The sequence below is a fragment of the Crocodylus siamensis genome, chromosome 4 (genome assembly GCF_052110815.1).
Source record: "Crocodylus siamensis isolate JL-2025a chromosome 4, ASM5211081v1, whole genome shotgun sequence".
Classification (NCBI taxonomy): Eukaryota; Metazoa; Chordata; order Crocodylia; family Crocodylidae; genus Crocodylus; species Crocodylus siamensis.
The window spans coordinates 110,525,848-110,546,862 of NC_143398.1; the positions used below are offsets into that span (position 1 = coordinate 110,525,848).

At 43.6% G+C, this 21,015-nt stretch overlaps 1 protein-coding gene across 4 annotated transcripts in view; it reads right to left on the reverse strand.

Annotated features, from left to right (window-relative positions):
• The window catches only part of BICD1 (BICD cargo adaptor 1), a 263,812-nt gene that overhangs the window by 121,215 nt on the left and 121,582 nt on the right, over positions 1-21,015 (reverse strand). For all 4 annotated transcript variants that reach the window (XM_090043335.1, XM_090043334.1, XM_090043332.1 and 1 more), the window contains exon 2: positions 16,063-16,275. In XM_090043335.1, coding sequence (XP_089899461.1) covers positions 16,063-16,275 — 213 coding nt within the window. The remainder of the gene's footprint in view (positions 1-16,062; positions 16,276-21,015) is intronic.

Below are 21,015 nucleotides of genomic sequence, written 5' to 3' on the forward strand. Positions count from 1 at the left end.
TTCAGAAACAGAAGAGGAAAGGACTCCCTGCCAAGAAAGTTTTAATTTCGACTATTCTCATCTTTGCCCCCTTGTTTTGCTTGGCTTACCAATTTCAGATCTGGACATATTAAGGTTGCTTTTGAACCTGTTTCTGGAAGTGTTACTCCATTTCCCTATGCTGACCAGAATTTGGCCCCTGAAATTGTAATCAAAGAAGTCTTAATTTCTTTACAATAGACTTTGCTTTAAGGCCAGATTAGTGTTCTGCTAGTTCCTGCTCTTGGTCCCACTCGTCTCATGAGAATAAGCTATCAGAGACGGCAAATAAAAATGTAATCTGTGAGTTACCGCATAGGTTGAAGGCAATACAGCACAGGGCCATAACTCACAGAATTCACATTACTAATCTGCTATCCCATCTTCACAGGCATGTCTGAAACATTGATAGGAAATAATAGCCCACCTTTAAACCCATCTCACTAGAAAGCTGACATTTTTGTCATTTCAGATGCACTCTTTATTTATATATACTTTGAAAGCCAGGGTGGTTAGCATGGTCATTCTGAGTCCTTTCCATTGACATTTAAAAAGAATCTATTATGCTGTTTTCAAGGACAGCAGAAAAGTGTAGGCTGAAGTGCTACTATAATATGCCGTGGGGGAGGAAGAGAAAGACTTTACATAAAGAAAACACACACAATAAAGAAAACCCGTATTAATACCCAGTTCTACCTTCTTTATGTTTTATGAAAGAATATGTACAGAAGCTGCCCAGTTGTAATTATGTATGAGCATCTGCACGTACACATCTACAGCATTTGCCAACAAAAGTGCATTTCTCTCAATCCTGAAGCTTAAAAGTGGATTTGACCATGACAATGAAAGAGTAATAACACTGTCTGACCTCAGATTGACTCGGTGCCCTCGTCCTGGATGCTGACTGGCACTGACTACAGAGAATGTCTAAAAATAAACAGTATGTCTCATATATAGTAATAAGGCAAAAATGTTATCTGAATGGATTCCTTAAGTTTGTCACTATTCACCTTCAAGCCATCTTCCTCTTACATTCTTCCTCTTGAGAAGTGTTTGCCACAGAAGATACAATTAGAGCTGGTGATGAGCGCCAAGAACTTAAGTAATTTCACTGCAGTGCCAAATTATAATGAGTTTGGGGGTTTCAGTCAGAAGAGGGAATTGAGAGAGAGGATCTTCTCTCTGGAGGACAGTACCCAGCAATGGCACAACATTGGCATCATATAGGTATCTCTGGTTTGCAAGAACAGTCAATCATTTTCTAAGTTAAGGGCCCCTTTGAATTCAATCAGGAGCTGTGCCTAAAAAATAAAGACATAATACAGACCAAATACATCCAAAACATGCTCCCTTCTCTACTTCTCTGAAGGTTTCATTGGTATGGTTCTGCTTGTGGTTTTCTTTTTGGGCAAAAGTCATTACCTTGATGAACTCTTTCTCTAGTATCTCAGTCACAATAGATTAAGCTTCACCTCAACCTCAGTTCACCTGAGTCAGAACATAACGAATGCTTTTCTCTGTGGCACTTGCAAGACTTTTAAAACTTACAGAGCTCGCTATCACAAGGGAGTCTGGTGAATCAAGTTGCTATTGTTCAAGGAGACGAGAGACAAGACATTTCAGAGAATTTTGATTATTGAACAAATCAGGGTGCAGATACTCTAAAGTCTATACGAAACGACTAGACAATACTACAGAGGTGTGATATTAGAGTTTGGCTGCCATTTATTATTTGTACTGTGGCTGTACTTCATGCTCTATTAGATTAGTCACAGAATAAAAGTATGGTCCCTGCTTGAAAGAGACTGTGAATCTTCTGGTTTTGTTACATGGAACTCATTTGAATCACTAAACCCATGGGTGCCTGTATAGATGCGGGGAGGTTGCTTCATCAGAGCAATTAATCGAGTCTGCTGGAGTGTGCTAATTAATAAGCTCCAGTCAGCCTCTACGTCTTGTGTATCAGCATCCCCGCACTTCAAAATGGCAGCAGGGGAATTTTAACTAAAGCTTGTTTGATGAGCTTTAGTTAAAGCACCCCTGCCACCATTTTGAAGCGTGGGGATGCTCATACAAGAGACTCAGTGGGCACTTTAATTAGAGAGGCTCTGGGAGCTACTCCAATTAAAGCACCCCAACCCCAGAGCACATGTTCAAACGCCCCTCGAGACCACAAGTTAAGTCAGTTACATACTGTTTCAATCATGAAAAATGTAAAACCTTAAGTATTTTTGATCCACCAAAAATCTCCTTTAGGAAGCCATATTCTGGGTAGTGGAGTGCCACGCAGAAAGCCTTCACAACACTTATTTGTCCATAGCGTGCTTTAAAACAAAGAGGACAATATGATCTGAATCCAAAATGGCTGAGGCAGACAACAGAATGGGAAGACTGGCAGTGCTACATCCTTACTTAGTGAACATGGGTATAAGAGGAGCCAAATGTGAAATTAAATAGAACCACAATATGAACGGAGGTCGCCAGGAGAAAAGACCCAGGTGGGCCTTGTCACTATCACGACTGCACTGCTTGCATAGTGATTACTGGGAACTCCTTAGCTCTGAGATCTTGCGCTGCTCTGTGATGGAAGGAAGCCCCAAATGCAGAAAATACGATAAGATTGCAAGGCATGTTCTAGCACCCAACTGCTCAACACCCCCAACTGCTCCAGGCAATGCTAACACCTTTCTGGAGAAAATTGCTCAGGATACCTGGATATCTGACAACATGGCTCAAAGGAAATGTGTTAAACCAAGGACAACAATAAATGTCCTTTCTTTAAATATTTCAAGAAATTATTACCAATGCCACATGCCAATGAGACTTTAGCTCTGTCTGCTTATCCACACACATTAACTGATTCTGACATTAACCGAGGTTTTCTTTTGAGCAACAAATGCTACCATAATAATTTAAGCAGACTGAAGCCTCAGCCTGTGAGATGCACTGGAAAATTTTCTCTTTTTGGCTCAACTCTATGCAAACCAGAGTGCGGGTCAGCACAGAACCTGGCCTGCTGTGCCTGAAGAATTCAGATGACACTACAAAGGTTCTTAGAACAGCCTACTCAGCATCTAATAGCAAACCTACAGCCGACAATTGATTTAGCTTCTCGCACCACCTGAACGGTCTTAGAATGGCTAAGACTAAGAATAGAAGTTATTCTTAACCAACAAATCAATACATAAAAAGACTGAATCAGCACAGATGCTTCCCATTGGGGTTTCCTCATCTATGAATAAGGACTAGTCCAACTCTTATGTACCAGGGGAAACAGTTCCAGTGATAAACATAGATATTAACACTTTTTCTGGGTTGGAGGCAACACAGACCAGTGAAGAAGGAGACCTGGGTTGTCTTTCTGGATCTGACACCAACCTGCTTTGCGATCTTGGACAAATCTTTTTAGCCCATTTTGCTGTGTCTTTGTTTAGCCTCTGACTCTTTGTCTGCTTGCCTATTTAGACTATGAGCTCTTCGCTGAGCTCTCTTATTATGTGCTCAAAGTGCTTAGCACAACCGGCCTTTAGCTCAGCAGGGGTTTCTAACTGTTACCACCATACAAATAGGGCTAATCATTCTCAGTGGTTCCTGTAGGTACTTTTTTGTCAGTAAAATTCTGCTTCGGTTAATCAGTGCAACAACTGCAGTCTATTCATGCTGGGGGTCGTAAAAGTCCCTTTCTGGTAAGGAAAAGATGTAATTTGAGAAATTAAAACTAGGCACACACTGGAACTACACCATGTTCTCTTAGTGAAGCTCCATTATCCTGCCTAACCTTTGCCTGACCTCCTCACTGTCCATTGTTTAAAGCCTTTTTATTCATAGCGGAGCTAAATGTCTGAACGTTGCCAGAGGAAAACAGTGTCATTTATGTGTCACATCAGAAATGTGTGTCCTCAGTCATTGTTCCAGGCTCATTAAACAGGAAACAAGACCGACCAAAGTGTTTTTGTTAGGCTGTGAGTTCTACAGCAAAAGAGTTGAGTTAAAATTGCTCTGAAAAAAATAAGTATATTCAAATCAAATTTTCAGTTGCTTCTGTCCTGTTGCCTTTAGATGGCACTGCACTTAGTTCAGAGAGCCCTGAGAGGCACGAACTTGCTTGGAAGTACGACAAAATTATAAACATCCATAAGATTATAAACAACATTTTAGTGAATGTTAAAGCTAATGCACTATGGCCCTAATTTGATTGCACATAGAAGTGTTGAGTGATTCCCTGGAGAATGCACAAAACGATTTAGAACTGTAGGACAACTTTAGAATGACAAATGAGTTGGGAGTGAAGATGACCTGCTACAATTATTTCTTCATCTAATCTAGTATTCAATAAGTTCATTCAACAGTAATTTGAACAAACTGATTCATAACCAGATTCAGAAAATTTCTGCTGCCTGCAATCAGTGCTCCTTCCATAATAGATAGGAAATGTTCCTTAGAAAATAGCTTATTTTCACAGTCTGAGCAGCAATCTAGCAGTCAGTGACATGAAGAACAGTAAAATTTCCCAGGTAGTGCAACTATATTTATAGGGCGTTTTTTGGCAAGCACATGGAGGATAGAAAAGGTGACTACACAAGACTAGGGAAACCATTCAATACATATAAATATCTAAACACCACAATGCACAAGAAAATACTGCTAGGCAAACAGGTCAGCACTAACAAGCAGCTTTGTCAGCAAACAGCAAAGCAGAAGATCACTACAGTTTTGCACCTCTATTGGTTTATCACTGTTCTGATTAAACAATTCCATGGCAAGATGGGAAGTGCAGTGAAATCTGGGAGTTTCTCTAATCTGTTTCCACTAATAAAAGATGTAAAACAAGGCAATGTTTTTGCATCCACATTGTTTAGTGTTTCATTTGCTATTATGCTTCTGGTTGCTTTTTGTGACCTCAATATATGTATTAGGATTTGATACAACTGTATTTGTATTAAATTCAGAATTGATCAATACCTGTTTAATCCCAGACAACTGTCAGTAAAAAATAATGGTGCGTAAGGAAGTTGTTTACGAACTTCTGTTTGCTGATAAATGCCTAAGTTGCTCATTCCCCAGATGATGTGCAAATTAGTACAGATCCCTTTGAAGCCAGATGCTCACATTTTGGACAGACTGGTAGCCTTGATGGCTAGGGACAGACGTTACACATAAGCCAGTATAAGTGACTGGAAATCAGTTCAAAATTGTAACCCAACAGAAGTTCAGTGCACATAAATCACTTTCAAAATGTCCAAAACCAGATTAAGAGAAACCTGGATAGATGCAGTATCTGACTTCACTGATTAAGGTTAAATCAGTTTATTGAACTTCTGTCCCAGATTCAACTAACTCACAGTCCTCCAGCCTCCCAAGACATTTTGCACCTCCCCTACACCCCACCTTCCCTCCCCCCTTGCAGGATGGGTGGGCTAGCCTTGGCCTAAGCTGTCTGCTTCAACCAAGCAGGGAGGCATGATCTAGCGCCCACTGGCTTTTGGCCTGGGCCACTGCAGGCATGTGGCTGTACTTCTGGAATCAAAAGTGAATGTCTGTTCACCTGCTTATTGGGTCAATCTACGCATCTTAGATTAACTTGCAAAGATTGAATTGATTCAGCCCTGGGCTTTTTGACTGTTGATACCTAACCATTAAGACTAAAGCTATGTATCAGATTGCTCCTGATACAACTTATATACCATCAGCTGTCACCATGGGAAGACATGTCATTCAAGCTGCTGATTAATTCATTTACTGGGGTCTCACAGTCTTGTGTGACATTCACATCAGTTATGAAGTCTCCAACAGAAATCGCTAAAATTAGTGCAGCCTTTGAAAGCCTTTGGGATAAGACAGACATCACTTTGCATACAAAACTGAAAATCTATGTGGCAGTAGTCCTGGTGTCATTACTTTACATTTGTGAATGAGACAACCCATAGAAATCCTTTCAATGACCTAATGAAAATAAGATTGCAAGACAGAATCCCAAATACTGAAGTTCTTTGGCAAGCAAATGTCTAATATAGGTGCTATAATTATGTAGACACAACTAAGGTAGTTTGATCACATAGCCAGGATGTCTGGTAATTGGCTCCTTAAGAAAATCCTTTCAGCTGCTTGCAGAGATAAGCATTCCCATCATACAAATCAATTGAATAATAAAAATCTACAACAGCAGGAATGAGCTACTTCTAGCAAATCTGACATGACCCCAAGGAGTCCATCAAGCTTACAAGTACTTTAAAATTTGATGTGCCTGCAGAAGAAACAAGATAGCTTCAATATTTTCTCTTGGAAGTTTACCATTTTAGAGAAACTGGAAAACAGGAAAAGCTTCAGACTCATGTTGGTTATCCAGCTACTATTCAATAAACAAGATGCCTCCCTGGCCTTGCTATTTGGTTCATTTATGTGGGAGATCATGCCTAGCTAAACTGGAATAAATTCCTCCCTGCTATAATGACTTCAATGGTGGAACAGTCTAGCTCCATCTATTTCAACCCCACCTTCAGGTAGTTGAAGGCTGCTATTAAGTCCCCTCTCAGTCTCCTCATTTCTAGACTGAATAAACCCAGTTCCTTCAGTCTTTCCTCATAAGTCATGTCCCCCAGCCCCTTCACCATTTTTGTTGCCCTCCACTGAACTCTCTCCAATTTGTCCACATCCTTTCTGTAGTGGGGGGCCCAAAACTGAACACAGTACTCCAGATGTGGCCTCACCAGTGCTGAATTGAGGGGAATAATCACTTCCCTTGACCTGCTTGTTGAACCTCATGAGATTCCAATTCCAAGCAGGTCCAATTGTGCTTTAGCCTTCCTGACTTCATCCCTACATGCCTGAGCAGTGCTCTATACCGCTCCCTATTTATTTGGCAAAGTTTCCACTTCTTATAAGATTCCTTTTTGTGACTTAGCTTACTAAAGAGTTCTCTGCTAAACCAAGCGGTCTTCTGCCATACTTGCTAGTCTTCCTGCACATCAGGATGGTTTGTTCCTCCACTCTAAGTAAGAAGGCTTGAACTCATAACCTGCTGGTTCCCAACACCTCACACTGACCCATGTGCCACAGATATTGATTTGTCCAGAGTTAGTCCAAACCCCCACCTCAGTGAATAATAAATAAATACAATTTTGAGGGGTCTCAGGGAAGCTAAAAACTATTTACAAATTCAAATTTAATTCAGCAAATAGTTTTGGCTGAAAACATGGTTAAAGGTATTTGAATTCTAAACATCTAGTTTTAGAAAAAACATTTAGAATTTTTTCTTGCTGGTGTTTTGGAAAAGCTGGAATGAAACATCTTGATGTTTTTTAAATGAAACATTTTAATATTCTGTTTTGAAAGGGCATTTTCATTTCAAAATTAAATGTAAAAGGCATAAGAAATCAAATAAACTGAAATGTGTTATTTTGGGTTTTACCATTTTTTAACTTGATGTGAAATACTTTTTAAATGTACTTTTTGAATTATCAAACCAAAAATGTCATTATTTGGGTAGCTCTGACACCAAGCATCACAGCTCAGATACTCCCTTTATAACATACCAAGACTTTTACCCCTTCAAGGAAGTTTGGTAGACCCCAGATGTGCAAGTCATATATTCTCCATCATGGCCCGTAAACATACTTCTACCAAACAAGAGATATAGCACGTTCTGAACTTAGTAAGCCACCAGAAACAAGAAGTCAGAAATGCCAGTTTTATAAGACATTGGTAATGAGTTCTGCCAAAAGCATTGCATTTCCTTCCTTCCTCCTTCTCTGAAATGAAGCCATCCTTAAAAGTAGCACAGGTAATGTTTGTAAGGAGATAATGCATAGTTTCATAGTATCTAGGGTTGGAAGGGACCTGAGCAGATCATCTAGTCCGACCCCCTGCCATAGCAGGAAAGAATACTGGGGTCAAATGACCCCAGCAAGACGTGCATCTAACCTCCTCTTAAACACCCCCAAGGTAGGAGCCTGCACCACCTCTCTTGGGAGTTGGTTCCAGACCCTAGCCGCCCTGACCGTGAAGTAGCGCCTCCTGATATCTAACCGAAACCTACCCTCTGCCAGCTTGTGACCATTATTCCTGGTCACTCCTGGCGGTGCTCAGGGGAACAGTGACTCCCCCAATGCCTGCTGATCCCCCCTGACTAGTTTATAACAGGCCACAAGATCCCCCCTCAGCCTTCTCTTGTGGAGGCTGAACAGGTTCAGGTCCCGTAGCCTCTCCTCATAGGGCCAGCCCTGCTGTCCCCTGATCATACGAGTGGCCCTCTTCTGGACCCTCTCCATACTGTCGACATACCTCTTGAAGTGTGGCGCCAGAACTGGACGCAATACTCCAGCTGCGGCCTGACCAGTGCGGCATAGAGGGGGAGGATCACCTCTTTGGACCTGCTCGAGATGCATCTGTGGATGCATGACAAGGTGCGGTTGGCCTTCCTGACTGCATCCCCACACTGCTGGCCCATGTTCATCTTGGAGTCAGTGATGACCCCCAGATCCCTTTCCGCCTCCATGCTGACAAGAGGGGAGTTCCCCAACCTGTAGGTATGGTGCCGGTTGTTCCTCCCGAGGTGCATCACCTTGCACTTGTCTGTGTTGAAACCAATCCTATTCTTATCCGCCCACCCTTGTAACCTGTCTAGGTCTGGTTGTAGCCTGTTGCATCCTTCCAGTGTGCCCACATCCCCCCACATCTTAGTGTCACCAGCAAATTTGAACAGGGTGCTTTTTATCCCCTCATCCAAATCACTGATGAAGATGTTGAACAGTGCGGGCCCGAGGACCGAGCCCTGAGGAACCCCACTGCCCACATCCTTCCAAGTTGAGAAGGACCTCTCCACTACCTCCCTCTGGGTGCGGCCCACCAGCCAGTTGGCGAACCCATTTGACTGTGTGGGTGTCTACACCACAGCCCCCCAGTTTCTTAATGAGAACGGGGTGAGAGACAGTGTCAAAAGCCTTCTGGAAGTCCAGGAAGATTATATCCACTGCTACCCCTGCATCTAATGATCTGGTGATCTGATCGTAAAAGGCCGCCAGGTTGGTCTGACAGGATCTGCCACTGATGAACCCATGTTGGTTGCCCCTAAGCATGCAGTCCCCTGCTGGCCCCTCCTGGATGTGTGCCAGCATAATTTTCTTGAACAGCTTGCCTAGGATTGAGGTAAGACTAACCGGCCTATAGTTTCCCGGGTCTTCCTTCCTCCCTTTTTTGAAGATGGGGACCACGTTGGCCCTCTTCCAGTCCTCCGGTACCTCACCAGAGCACCATGAGTGCTCATAAAGTTGTGTCAGGGGACTTGCAATGACCTCGGCCAGTTCCTTTAGAACTCTAGGATGGAGATCATCGCGGCCGGCTGACTTGAATGCGTCCAACCCCTCCAGAAGCTCCCTAACTAAATCCTTGCTAACCCATGGCCCAGGTGTGCCTCCCCCAGGGCCTGAGGGGGGCCAGCAGGGAGGTGGCTGTTCTGGTCCCTACTTAGGAAGACGGAGGCAAAGAAATCGTTAAACATGTTAGCTTTGCCATCTGGTGTGATGACCAAGTTTCCCATCACGTCCTGCAGCCTTCCATTCAGCAATTCATGGCTGGAATATAGAAAAATTCTGTAGTAAGGCAAGCAGAATTAAGAAAATGGCCACTAGTCTGGATCAGAGAGACAGCTAAGCCAAGAGTCAGCTCTAGATCCCCTAAGGAATTATGCACTGCAATATTCAGCATTGCTGCATGTAGAAGCTTTACCGGACTGAAATTAAGTGAATAATTGGAGGTACAGGTAGCCTGTTCCAAAGTTTGGCCACCCTCATAGTCAAAAAGTTCCCTCTAGTCTCCAACCTAAATTTTTCCACTATTCCTAGTCCTGTCTCCTATAATCATTAAGAAAAGCCCACTTCCAGCCTCTCTATAATCACCCTTCACATATTTGAAGGCTGGTACTGAATCCCACTGGAGTCTTTTCTTCTCCATATTAAATAACCTTAGTTCTTTCAGTCCTTCCCCAAAAGTCTTCCTTCCCAGGCCCCTAATTATTTTCGTCACTCTGTGTTGGACTCCTTCCAATCTGTCCATATCCTTCTTGAAGTAAAGGGTCCAAGACTGGACACAGTACTCTAGATGTGGCCTCACCAGCTAAACAGAGCAGAAGAATCACTTCCCTTGATTTGCTAGTAACACTCCTGTTAATGCAACCCAGTAAGCTGTTGGCTTTTTTTCTTGTAAGAGCACTTTGGTTTACACCACTTCACTCTCAGAATCAGGCATCTGAATAAAGACTCAAGAGAGGTGCCTCCCTAAGCTCATGCTTCACAGCCATGAATCTTTCCCTAAAGTTAGGTGCCCAAGCCACCCACTTTTTCAAAACAGGCTGAAGCAGCAAGCAATGCCTCCTTTTATTTAACAGGATATGGGAGACCTTTCAAGTCCTTCTTCTGCCTAAGGGAGGCAGAGAAAACAGAAAGGAAAACATGCATATATGAGGCATTCTGGTTATAGAATGCACCTCACCTGGATCCCAGTCTGTGTTCTAATTATTATTTAAGTATTTTTTATTAAAAATTATTTACAGCAGAGCAAGAACCAGTTTACCTCTTTCCAAGCAAATGTTCTAACCACAAGGCTACAAAGTAATTCTCACATTCATGGTCCCTTTCATTCTCTGACACAATGAGTATTTTAATTATTCCATGGAAAGGGAAACAGTTTCAAAGGATCAAGAGAGCCCTAGCCTCACAAAAGCCTGTAGCATGCATGTGATGCACTCTCCTGAAAGGTGGGAGATATTAATTTATTTTCTCTCAGACATAGAGGTCTCCAGTCCTGGATGAGTACTGTGAATACTGAACTACTGGATACAAGACAATCGTCACTGCTCCTCCTCTTTCATAAGGAAAGGACCAATCCAACAAGCATGTCCTGAAAATGCCTGGTATATTAAGCCCTGCAAGTGAGACAGATTAGAGGGTGGCAGATCTTGATGGGGCTAGGTCTGAGCTAGGTCTTGAGCTACTTAGCACTGTCAAAATTAAAACACAACTGAGGCCTACCTAGAAGCAGATCTTTATGTGCTTAAGGAACTTTGCTGGTGAAAATTTAGGAGCCTATGGACTCAGGAGGCAGCTGAGTAAGGTTTCTGATTACTTTAGTTTTAGACACCTACAGTGGCAGTTTCATGACACTTAGGTGCCTAAGTTCTTTTATGGCTCCAGCACTAGGGTAATACACTGTACTGATTAAAATATAAGACAAGGGGTTTTTTTCCCATTCAACATGGGGTGGTTGGGAGGCTGCTCATCTTAGAATCGAGTACAGGCCAGGGAAGCAGCTGCTGCGATTCCAGACAGGACTAGGCTGGCTCATATGGCAGGCAGGAGGTGCATGGGAGAGCAGGGGGAAAGGGCATGTGGTGTGGAGGGATCACAGTGGAAAGGGCAGCAGGAGATTTGTGTGGGAAAAGATGCATGGAGGAATGTTGGGAAAGGGACACCTGGTGTATGGGGGGGAAGGTAGAGGGAAAGGGCACATGGTATAGGGAAGGGCACAGGGAAAGGGACACGTGGAGTGCAGGGAAGGAGAGTAGAGTGCAGGGAAGGGGCACTCAGTGCAGGGAAAGCACAGGGAAAACAGGGGAGAGCATGAGGGAAGGGCACTTGGAGCAGAGGGGGAGCTGCTGAGGCACTGGCCCCAACCCTGACTACAGCTGGAGGTTGAAGCCAGAGCCACTGCTACTGTCTAGTTTTGGTGCATGCTTCGCACCCCCAGTGGAGACAGAGCCATTAGCTATAAAAGTAAAACAGGGAAGGCACAAGAAGGGTTTAAGTGGTAGGAAGGAAAAGGCACTGGGGGGGCAAACAGCAGGGGGGCAGGCACAGCAGGCAAGTAGCAAGGGGGGAACAAGGGGCATGGGGCAAGCTGCTTGCCCCCCCTATCCCCCAGCCACTGCTTTCCCTGCCACTGCTTTGCTTGTGGCAGTGGTGGGAGGAATGAATTTAAGAGGACACTCCAATAACTAGATCTATACATGGAAAATTGAAACAAATTTATAATTTTCCATCCTGCAACCTAATAATTGGGATCATCTTAAATTTGGGATTATCTTAGATTTGAGTAAATATGGTAATAACAATTTTAATGGATTTGTTTGTTGACTACAGATATGCAAAGATATTAAATATAATTTAAGATCCTAAAAATGCAAAGTTTTTATATTTCATGTTGAATTTTGAAGAGCCAAGAGCATGCAGTGCTAACGTTGCACAGCCAGGGGGACCCTGTGCACACATCTCAGCATGGCTCCCTAAGTCTGCCTGATGACAGATAGCAGTGTTGCACAGGCAGCCCTGATTTACTGACTCAGACTGCTCAGAGATAGCCTGCAGCACAATATGGGATTGTGAAGGGGGTGTGATTTGTTCCCTGCTCAGCTGGAGTAGTAAAGTCCAGAGGGAACAGAAGGAAAGCACCCTGGGATGCTGTAGGACTGTGCTTTGGTGTCTCTCAGAAAGGTAAGTTATACAGATATGTGCTTTTCCAAGAGCAACTGTCCCAGAGGTCTTTACAGGCTATTTTTCTCCTGGAGTGGCTATTTTTGCTCTGAGAGAAAAATCCTGAATAGCTGTGCACTGGTGGTTTCTCCTGGGATAGCAGTGACTCTCCCAAGAGAAAATGAATGTCTGCACATGGCCACAGGGGCCAGCAACCCTATACACAACTATGTGAATGTTGTTATGGCTTCCTTGGGGTTATAGTCCTAGTTCATGAAAGCAATGTATTTTCTGGTTCAGATTATGTCAAGATTATGAAAACTTCCAAAAATTCCTTGGCACAGGAAATGAAGTGGGGAGGAGGAAAGTGCTTGTTTTTCAGAATGTATAGTTGATTTATTTAGATTTAAATAATAATTTGCAAATCTATTTATTGAAAATATTAAGCTATAATATTCCTATCCAAGACCCTAAGCATCACTGATAACAGAATAAAATGCCAAGAGCATTAAAGTAATCATTTCAATAGGAATCCAGCCAATCGTCCATCCTACAGACTTCTTTCCATCCTTTTGCCAGTATGAGAAGCATAGACTCTTCAACAAATGCCTTCAACAAGGCTATCAGATGCAGGCTATATCAGACTAGCATGGGGAGAGAGATCAGGGAAGGGAGGTTGCTTACTTTGGGAAAGCTTGCAGAGAACGCCCTGCCTGCCATTCCCACTCTTTCATACTGAGGAGATCCAGCCCAAGTCCATTTGCACACCTTAGTTGTGGCAGTATGACAAATCCATACAATAATGCAGGTTTCTTTCTTTCTTTCTTTCTTCTTTTTTTAATTTTGAGATTCTGGGAACTCCAGTGTGTTCTGATATTTCAGTGAGTAGACAGAGGTAGAGTAGTTAGCCCTGTTAGTCAGAAGTCAGGCAGAAGGCAGGGTAGATCTGCACCTTTTAGAGTGACTAAATCAGAGATGTATAGCATAAATTTTTATGAGCCCGAGCTCTGAGTTTGAATTCATGAAAGCTTATGCTACATTTCTCTGATTTATCAGAGATGGTAAATCAACCCTGCCCTCTGCCCGATACTACAAAACTTCCTTCTTTGCTTGCAGATGCTCCTGCATAGGTTCAGACATTTTTGCACTGCTGAAAGAATCTTTGCTACTCTCAACCAAGATGCATGAGCAGAATGGGAAACAGAATCTGATCCAAGGATAATTTCCAGCACAGACTGGGGAAGGAAGGAGTACTCTCTTCAAGCAGTTTCAGAGCTTTCCCCCTTTAACAGGGACTGCATTGTAAGAATTCAGTGATCAGGTTTCTTCACCACATGATATCAGGTGAGCCCAGAAACCTACACTTCTCTATTCTAGACATTTCAGAAAACATACTGTTTCTTCTACCTTCTCCAGTTAGTGTTGGAAGTAGAATATAGGGCGCTAAATTCAGAGAGGCTTAGTAAAATAGCACTGCAGTTTGGAAGTGTCTCGAGGCACATAAGACGAGATGCATATGTGATGGACTAAGGGTTTATTGTACTATATTTGTGTTACCTGTGTTCATGTTGTTATGTTTCATGCCTCACATTCCCCATAAAGCTAGTACATGAGGAAGATATGTATAAGAGACAATGAAACGGGGTGGGAAGACATAAGATGGACTCTAACATCCTCAGGTTTGAATACCTTTGTTGACATATCAGTAAAGATGAGATAGCCAACACCTGGGAAGCTGGCTGACAGAAACATAACAATAGGAAGAGCAGGCTGGAAAAGGAGTGCAGAAGAGGAGCTTTGGTGACTCAGGGACTAGAAAAACTGAAAAGGGAAAAACTGAGTACCTTTGGGAATGTTCAGGGCTGTGTGGGCTGAATCAAAGATAGGGGGACTGCTTAACCCCTTTAAGAGGGGGGCAGAGAACCTGACCTGTGTCCCAACAAATGCATTTACTATAATGATTGCTTGCTGTGCTCCTTGGAACTTCGATGTAAGTTGGGGCTCCCCTGAAAAAGGTAAAGTCCCTCTCTCAGGGGTCCCCCTCTCCCAGGACTGGATACTTGCTCCTTGAGTCAGGGCCTTGGAGAACCAGGGAAGGGGAGGGACTGAAAAGATGGGATCTCACAATGGAAGGATCCTGAGCTGCCTAGGCTGGCTTCAGGGATACTCTCAAAGACTAGGAAGGGTGCATTGGTCCACAACAAGCATCCCCTGCTGGAGGGCATTTTGTGACAGTGTAGTTAACTCCAGTTACTGCACACCATTTAGTGTGGTGGTCTTCCCTTTAGTACAGTGGTGCTCAACCTCTTTAGCATGTGGGCCAGATGAGTGGGGTGAAGCCGGTCTACAGGCTGGTTCCAGTGCCTGGGGCAAAGTCTATGGGCTAGATCTGGTATGTGCATTGACCTCATGCACTGGATCTGACCCATGAACCAACCCTGCATGTCCAGTTTGGGGCCATATGTTAGGTTCAACCCACGTACCAGGTCCAGGGCTGAGCACTAAGCCCAACCCTGTATATTGGGTATGACTGCAGACTGTTTCTAAGCATCAGCCCGATCTAGTATGCACAGCCATATCAGCCAGCCCAGCAGCAGGATTGCTGTGGAAGCATTAAATGCCATGAGGCTCCTAGAGCTGCAGCAATTAACACTGCCACCACTCAGGACCCTTGCCAAATTTCCAGACCTGTGGGGAGCCATGGGTGGACCCACAGGCTGTACTTTGAGTACCACGGCTGCCTATAAATATGCTTGTTCACATTCTAATTAGGACACTTTGGAGCAGGCTCAATTAATCAAGTCTGCTCTGCCTTCTAATTAGAAAGATCCACTGTCACTTCACTGTCACATGTGTTAAGCTCCCCTGTATTTCAAAATGGCCTCAGAGGTGCTTTAAACCTCATGAAATGAGCTTTAGTTAAAGTGCCTCCATGGCCATTTTGAAACGTGGGGGGTGCTTAATGCATGTGACAGTGACCTGTTTTAATTAGAGCAGCTGTCTGGGAACTACTCAAATTAAAATCTCTGAGCATGTATATACCCACTGTTTTAAATAATAGTGGAACTGACTTAGATTAATTATTTGCAGTTTTCTTTTATCTACTGGAGTTTGCAAGCTTAGCAAGGCCATTCATTCCTCCTCACTCCAGCCTGTCTTTAAACTTGAACCTGTACACTAGAGTAAGCAGAAAATGAGTGGAAGCTCTAATTGGCACAGCCATCCTGAAACAGCTGAATAACACAGAGGAGGTGAGAGAAGAGGGATTCATGAGACAGTGAAGCATTAGGGACATATGTAAAGTTAATCTCTCAGCATGGGCTGTACAATAAAAATGAAAGCCCTACAGTGCTTTTAAAATTATAAACGGCTAAAGTGGTTTTACCTCATGTTCAAGTTTTCCGACAGGAGTCCTTTTTATTTTTTAAATCCCACTCTCCATCAGGGTGTGGTGTCACTGAGACTGGTTATAGAGCATTACTCCTACATTTATAAGCTCCATGCTATTTTCATGTTTCAGTGTCATGTCATTTCTTAAATTAATTGATCCTTCTCTCTCACACTCTCTCACACACAGATTTACCTCTTTCAGGTCCTGGACAATAGCTGTAAGCCTCTCATTCTCTGCCTGAACATTGGTGACCACAGCTCTGCTCTGTTTTAACTCATTCTGCATCTCCAAGATCTTGGCTAGGTAATAGGCTTCTTTAGATGCAGATTCCTGCAAGAGAGTCTCTTCACGTGTTTCACCATCTTCGGCCACTTTGCGGTGGATTGAGAATGATTGTCCAAATGCCTACAAAAGAAAAACAATACATATAATATCATGGAAACAGCAGAAAATCTACCTGATATAAGAAGCAACTTTGTACAACCAGGGGAAAGCACCATATCAGCTGCTTCTAAGCTTTGAACAATTTTAAACACTGCATTTATAGCTCACCAAGATAGTAGGGCCTCATCTACTTTTCACAAAATGTAACATATTAAAGCTCTCCCTCTACAAAGATGTCTCCCTACATATTGGTTTTTTGTGCCTCAATTTAAGAGTAAGGTGACAGAGTTACAAAAGAAGATGAGTTACTAGATTTTCAGGACTTGAACAAGGTGAAAGAATCATTCTTAGGTGTCTTAGTCCTCTTAGGCTGCTTACAGACATTAAAAACAAAAAAACAAAAAAAAAACCCCCAACTCCTTCATTTAAACTCAGAGAGTTCCTGCACCATGCCCACACAAGGTACTGCATTAATTGGACCCAGTTCATCCAACATCTGTACTGTATAGATCAGGAGCTTTAGTGGAGCTTTTTTGGTTTCATAGTTTCATAGTTTCTAGGGTCGGAAGGGACCTGAGCAAATCACGTAGTCCGACCCCCTGCCATGGCAGGAAAGAATACTGGGGTCAAATGACCCCAGCAAGATGTGCATCTAACCTCCTCTTAAACACCCCCAAGGTAGGAGCCTGCACCACCTCTCTTGGGAGTTGGTTCCAGACCCTAGCCGCCCTGACCGTGAAGTAGCGCCTCCTGATATCTAACCGAAACCTACCCTCTGCCAGATTGTGACCATTATTCCTGGTCACTCCTGGCGGTGCTCGGGGAAACAGTGACTCCCCCAACGCCTGCTGATCCCCCCTGACTAGTTTATAACAGGCCACAAGATCCCCCCTCAGCCTTCTCTTTTGGAGGCTGAACAGGTTCAGGTCCCGTAGCCTCTCCTCATAGGGCCTGCCCTGTTGTCCCCTGATCATATGAGTGGTGTTTTTTTTAATCAGCTATTAGATAAAAGCACCAAGAACCCCACCGAAGTGCCCAATCTATACAGACACCGTGGAGCTGGGTCCAACTAACAGACTACTTCTTCTGGTGAAACATGGTTTTTGTTTTGTTTTTTTAACTTCTGTAAGCAGTGATATAAAAATGGGTTAGCTTAATTGAGTTATAAAAATAAGTACAAATAGTTTATAAGTTTGCGTATTTTAATATTTGTCTAACAAATTGTTTAGTGAGCAGTTTGACTTATGCATGAATAACTAAATGTAATTAGTTGCTAAATATGCTAAATATAATTTTAGGAAACATAAGTACTAATATAAAAAAAAAACTATTTTGGAGTCGGCTTGACCCATGGGAAAAAGAAAGATGCTGAGGTTGGCTTGACCCAACTGGAAAGAGAAAAATGCCCTTGTGACGATTCCCATCGGAAAAAATAATTATAAACTAACAAAAAAAATTACGTTATGACTAATCTCATTGCGCGTGCAGCTAAGCATATGTAAAAGGAACCATATAAATATGGAAGTTAAAAATTCCTCTGGGTAGCTCTTGGTCCTTAAGACAGGAGTCTGCCCTTCTGCAGAAGCAATAAATTTTCTACTGACACTCCTGTGTCTCTTAACTTATATTATAACAGCTAGTGCCCACGACACAAGACCAAGCTGTCCTTTCCTGTTTGGGCAGCTAACTCAGGTTTTGCTGACAGCAGCCTGAGATATCTAATAGGTGAAACAGAACTTGCTCCTGTGCCCCTGGTTAAAAACTCAGTCACTCTTGAACTAGGTCACCTAATAGCAGTATGTGTGAGTTCCCATTCTAACTCTCAAGAAAGTCAAGCAGCCCAAGTATGAAGCAATGCCATTCTGTACGGTAAATAGGGATGCCACATTTTATATCAGAGATAAAAAGTCAAAGATAGAGCAACCTTTGCACTATAAACTTCTTTTCATTCTATTCTTTCCACTATACGCTCTGCCATCTTCTTTTTTATCTCCTATAACCAAGAGCAGAAGGCAGGGCAGGGTGGTACTTTATAGATTAATTCAGTGAGGCCAACCTTGCTGGCAGGAATACCACAAATCAGCCACACATGCTCCCCAAGCGTTGCTCTGATCCCCTTCCCCTGCCTGATCTGCTGCTTTGCTTCCTGTTTCCTTGCTTGTGTTCGTCGCCTGATCTGCTATTTTACTTTCTGCTCCCTGCACTATCTGTGGCTGTGCTCCTTGTTCCTTCCTCCATTTGCCATGTGCCACACAGAGAAGCTGCCTGTGACCCCTGTGGCATCCATGCCATAGGCTGGCCACCCCCAATATAACTTATTCAGAGAGGCAAGAGCTTTCATAGGCTACTGTACTTTCTCAGATGTTACCCAAAAATAAAAAGGTCATATTATCAGGGGAATACAGGAAACTGAAGACAGACATTTTCTAGTTACTCTCTTTCCTTCCTACCAGCTTGACTGATCCTCTCACTGTGGCAACATTTTTTACTGGCTAAGAGAAAGGTCTGGACAGGTCTGACTTGATATAGCAGTGGGCATGGTAGACGTTAGCGGTACAAAGGGGGAAGGATGGAAAAACAAAGCAGCCAGGCTTTCATGTTTAAATTACTATGGTTAAAAAGGAGATGCCACACTCAAGATCAGGAGGAAAGCCATAGGAAGAAAACAAGTAAAAAAAAAGTGACCATTTTCATACTTGGAACAGCTCTTACAAACATTTCTTAACACAAAATAGTAGTAGTATTTCATAGAGTCACAGAGAAGTAGGGCTGGAAGGGACTCCAGAGCTCATCTAGTCTAAACCCCTGCCTGAGGCAGGATGATCCCTGTCCAAACCATCCTATACAATCCATAATCTAAAATACCATCAACCCTGACACAATGCAGACCTAACAACCTAACCTGCCACAGGGAAAGCAGGGGAACCACGATAACCAATGTCTGACTTCTATAAAAGGTTGTCAATATATGCTCAAGAGATCCCAGGCAGACAGCCATGCTCACCGCTACAGAGGAAGGCAAAATCCCGCAGTCCATTCCAATGTAACCAAATTCCTTCCTGACCCCAAATATGGCAATCAGTTGGCCCTGAGCAGAGGGGAAGGCCCTCTAACTAGGAACCTCTGGTTATGGTCACAACATTGGCGTTGGCACACCCCACTCACAATCCCCAGCCTTGGCTGTAGCCAACAACCAGTGACTGAGGAAGGCTTAAAAACACCCTGACATGTGTAGTGGAAAGGGGAGGTTGGGGCAACCAGCAAAGCCCAGAAGCATGGGAAATACCCACAGTAGAACATAGGCACAGCTATGCCTAGATCATTCCTGACCAGTGGCTGTCCAGCCTCTACTTGACCACCTCCAGGGATGAAGAAGCCACAACTTCCCTAGGCAGTCTATTCCACTGTCTCTCTATTCTACTTGGGAAGAAGTTTTTCCAGATATCCAATCTAATCTTACTCTGCTACAACTTCAAGCCACTAGTTCATGTCCTCTTCTCTGTAGCAAGACAGCTGCTTTCCCTCTTCTTTATGGCAGCCCTTCAAGTATTTGAAGACTGCTATTATATCCCCTTTAAAGTACCTTTTCCACAACTTTGACATGACTAGCTTCTTCAGACTCTTCTCATATGAGCTGCCTTCCAAGCTCTTGATCATCTTTGTTGCCCTGCTCTGGACCCACTGGCAACATGAAGGGGGTGCACACAAGGGCACGTGCACACTCTGAGCATGGCAATGCACCCCCTATAAAAGGTGCCACCCACTACTCACCACCCCTGCCACTGACACCCCTGCCTGCAGTCTGCAGGCAGTCAGATTGCTGCTGGCCACTGCTGACACTACCAGTGGCGTCTGTGGGTGGTCGCTGTTGCCTGGTCAGCACTCCCCACCCTCTGCCATTGACAGAGCTGGCCGTTTTTGTGGTAGCTCCCAGCTTACCACTGCTGCGCTCCCACCACCACTGCCACACTCCCGCCTCTGCTGTGCCCCCCCAGGCACCAAGGGCATGCATCGTTCATGTCTGGACTTCTCCAAATCCTTTTAAAAATGTGGAGCCCAGAACTGCACAAAGTACTCCAGGTGAGGCTTAACCAGTGCTGAGTAGAGCGGCACTATCATCTCCTGTGTCCTACATGTAAAGCTTCTATTGATGTAGCTCAAAATGGCTTTTGTGCAGCTGCATCACACTGCAGAATCATATTTAGTCAGTGATTGATCATGACTCATGCATTATTTTCAATAGAGTTGACATCTAGCTAGGTGTCACCTATTTTGTGTTTATTCTTCCCCAGGTGTAGCACTTTACATTTGTCCTCACTAAGTTTCATCCTGTTAGCACCAGCCTAACTTTCCAATCTGTCAAGATCCTTCTGAACCGTGCTTGCATCCTCCAACACGTTCACAATCCCTTCTACTTTTGTGTGATCCACAAACTTGCTTTAGTAACTTCTTGGGTATTGAGGTGAGGCTAACCAGTCTGCAGATATCTGGGTCCCCCTTTTTGCCTTTTTAAAGAAAGGCACTACATTGGCCCTCTTCCAGTCATCTGGTACTGGACCAATCTCCCACAACATCATGAAGATCATTGCCAAGGGCTCTGAGATCTTGTCTTTCAGGTCCTTCGGTGCCCTGGGATGAAGTACCCACCCCTGCTGACTTGAATTCATTCAGACTCATCAAAAGCTCTCTGTATCTTTTGTTGTCTCCTTCCTAAGCTCACCCCCTTCCTTAACAAAATAATCCTTATTAGGTATCTGACTG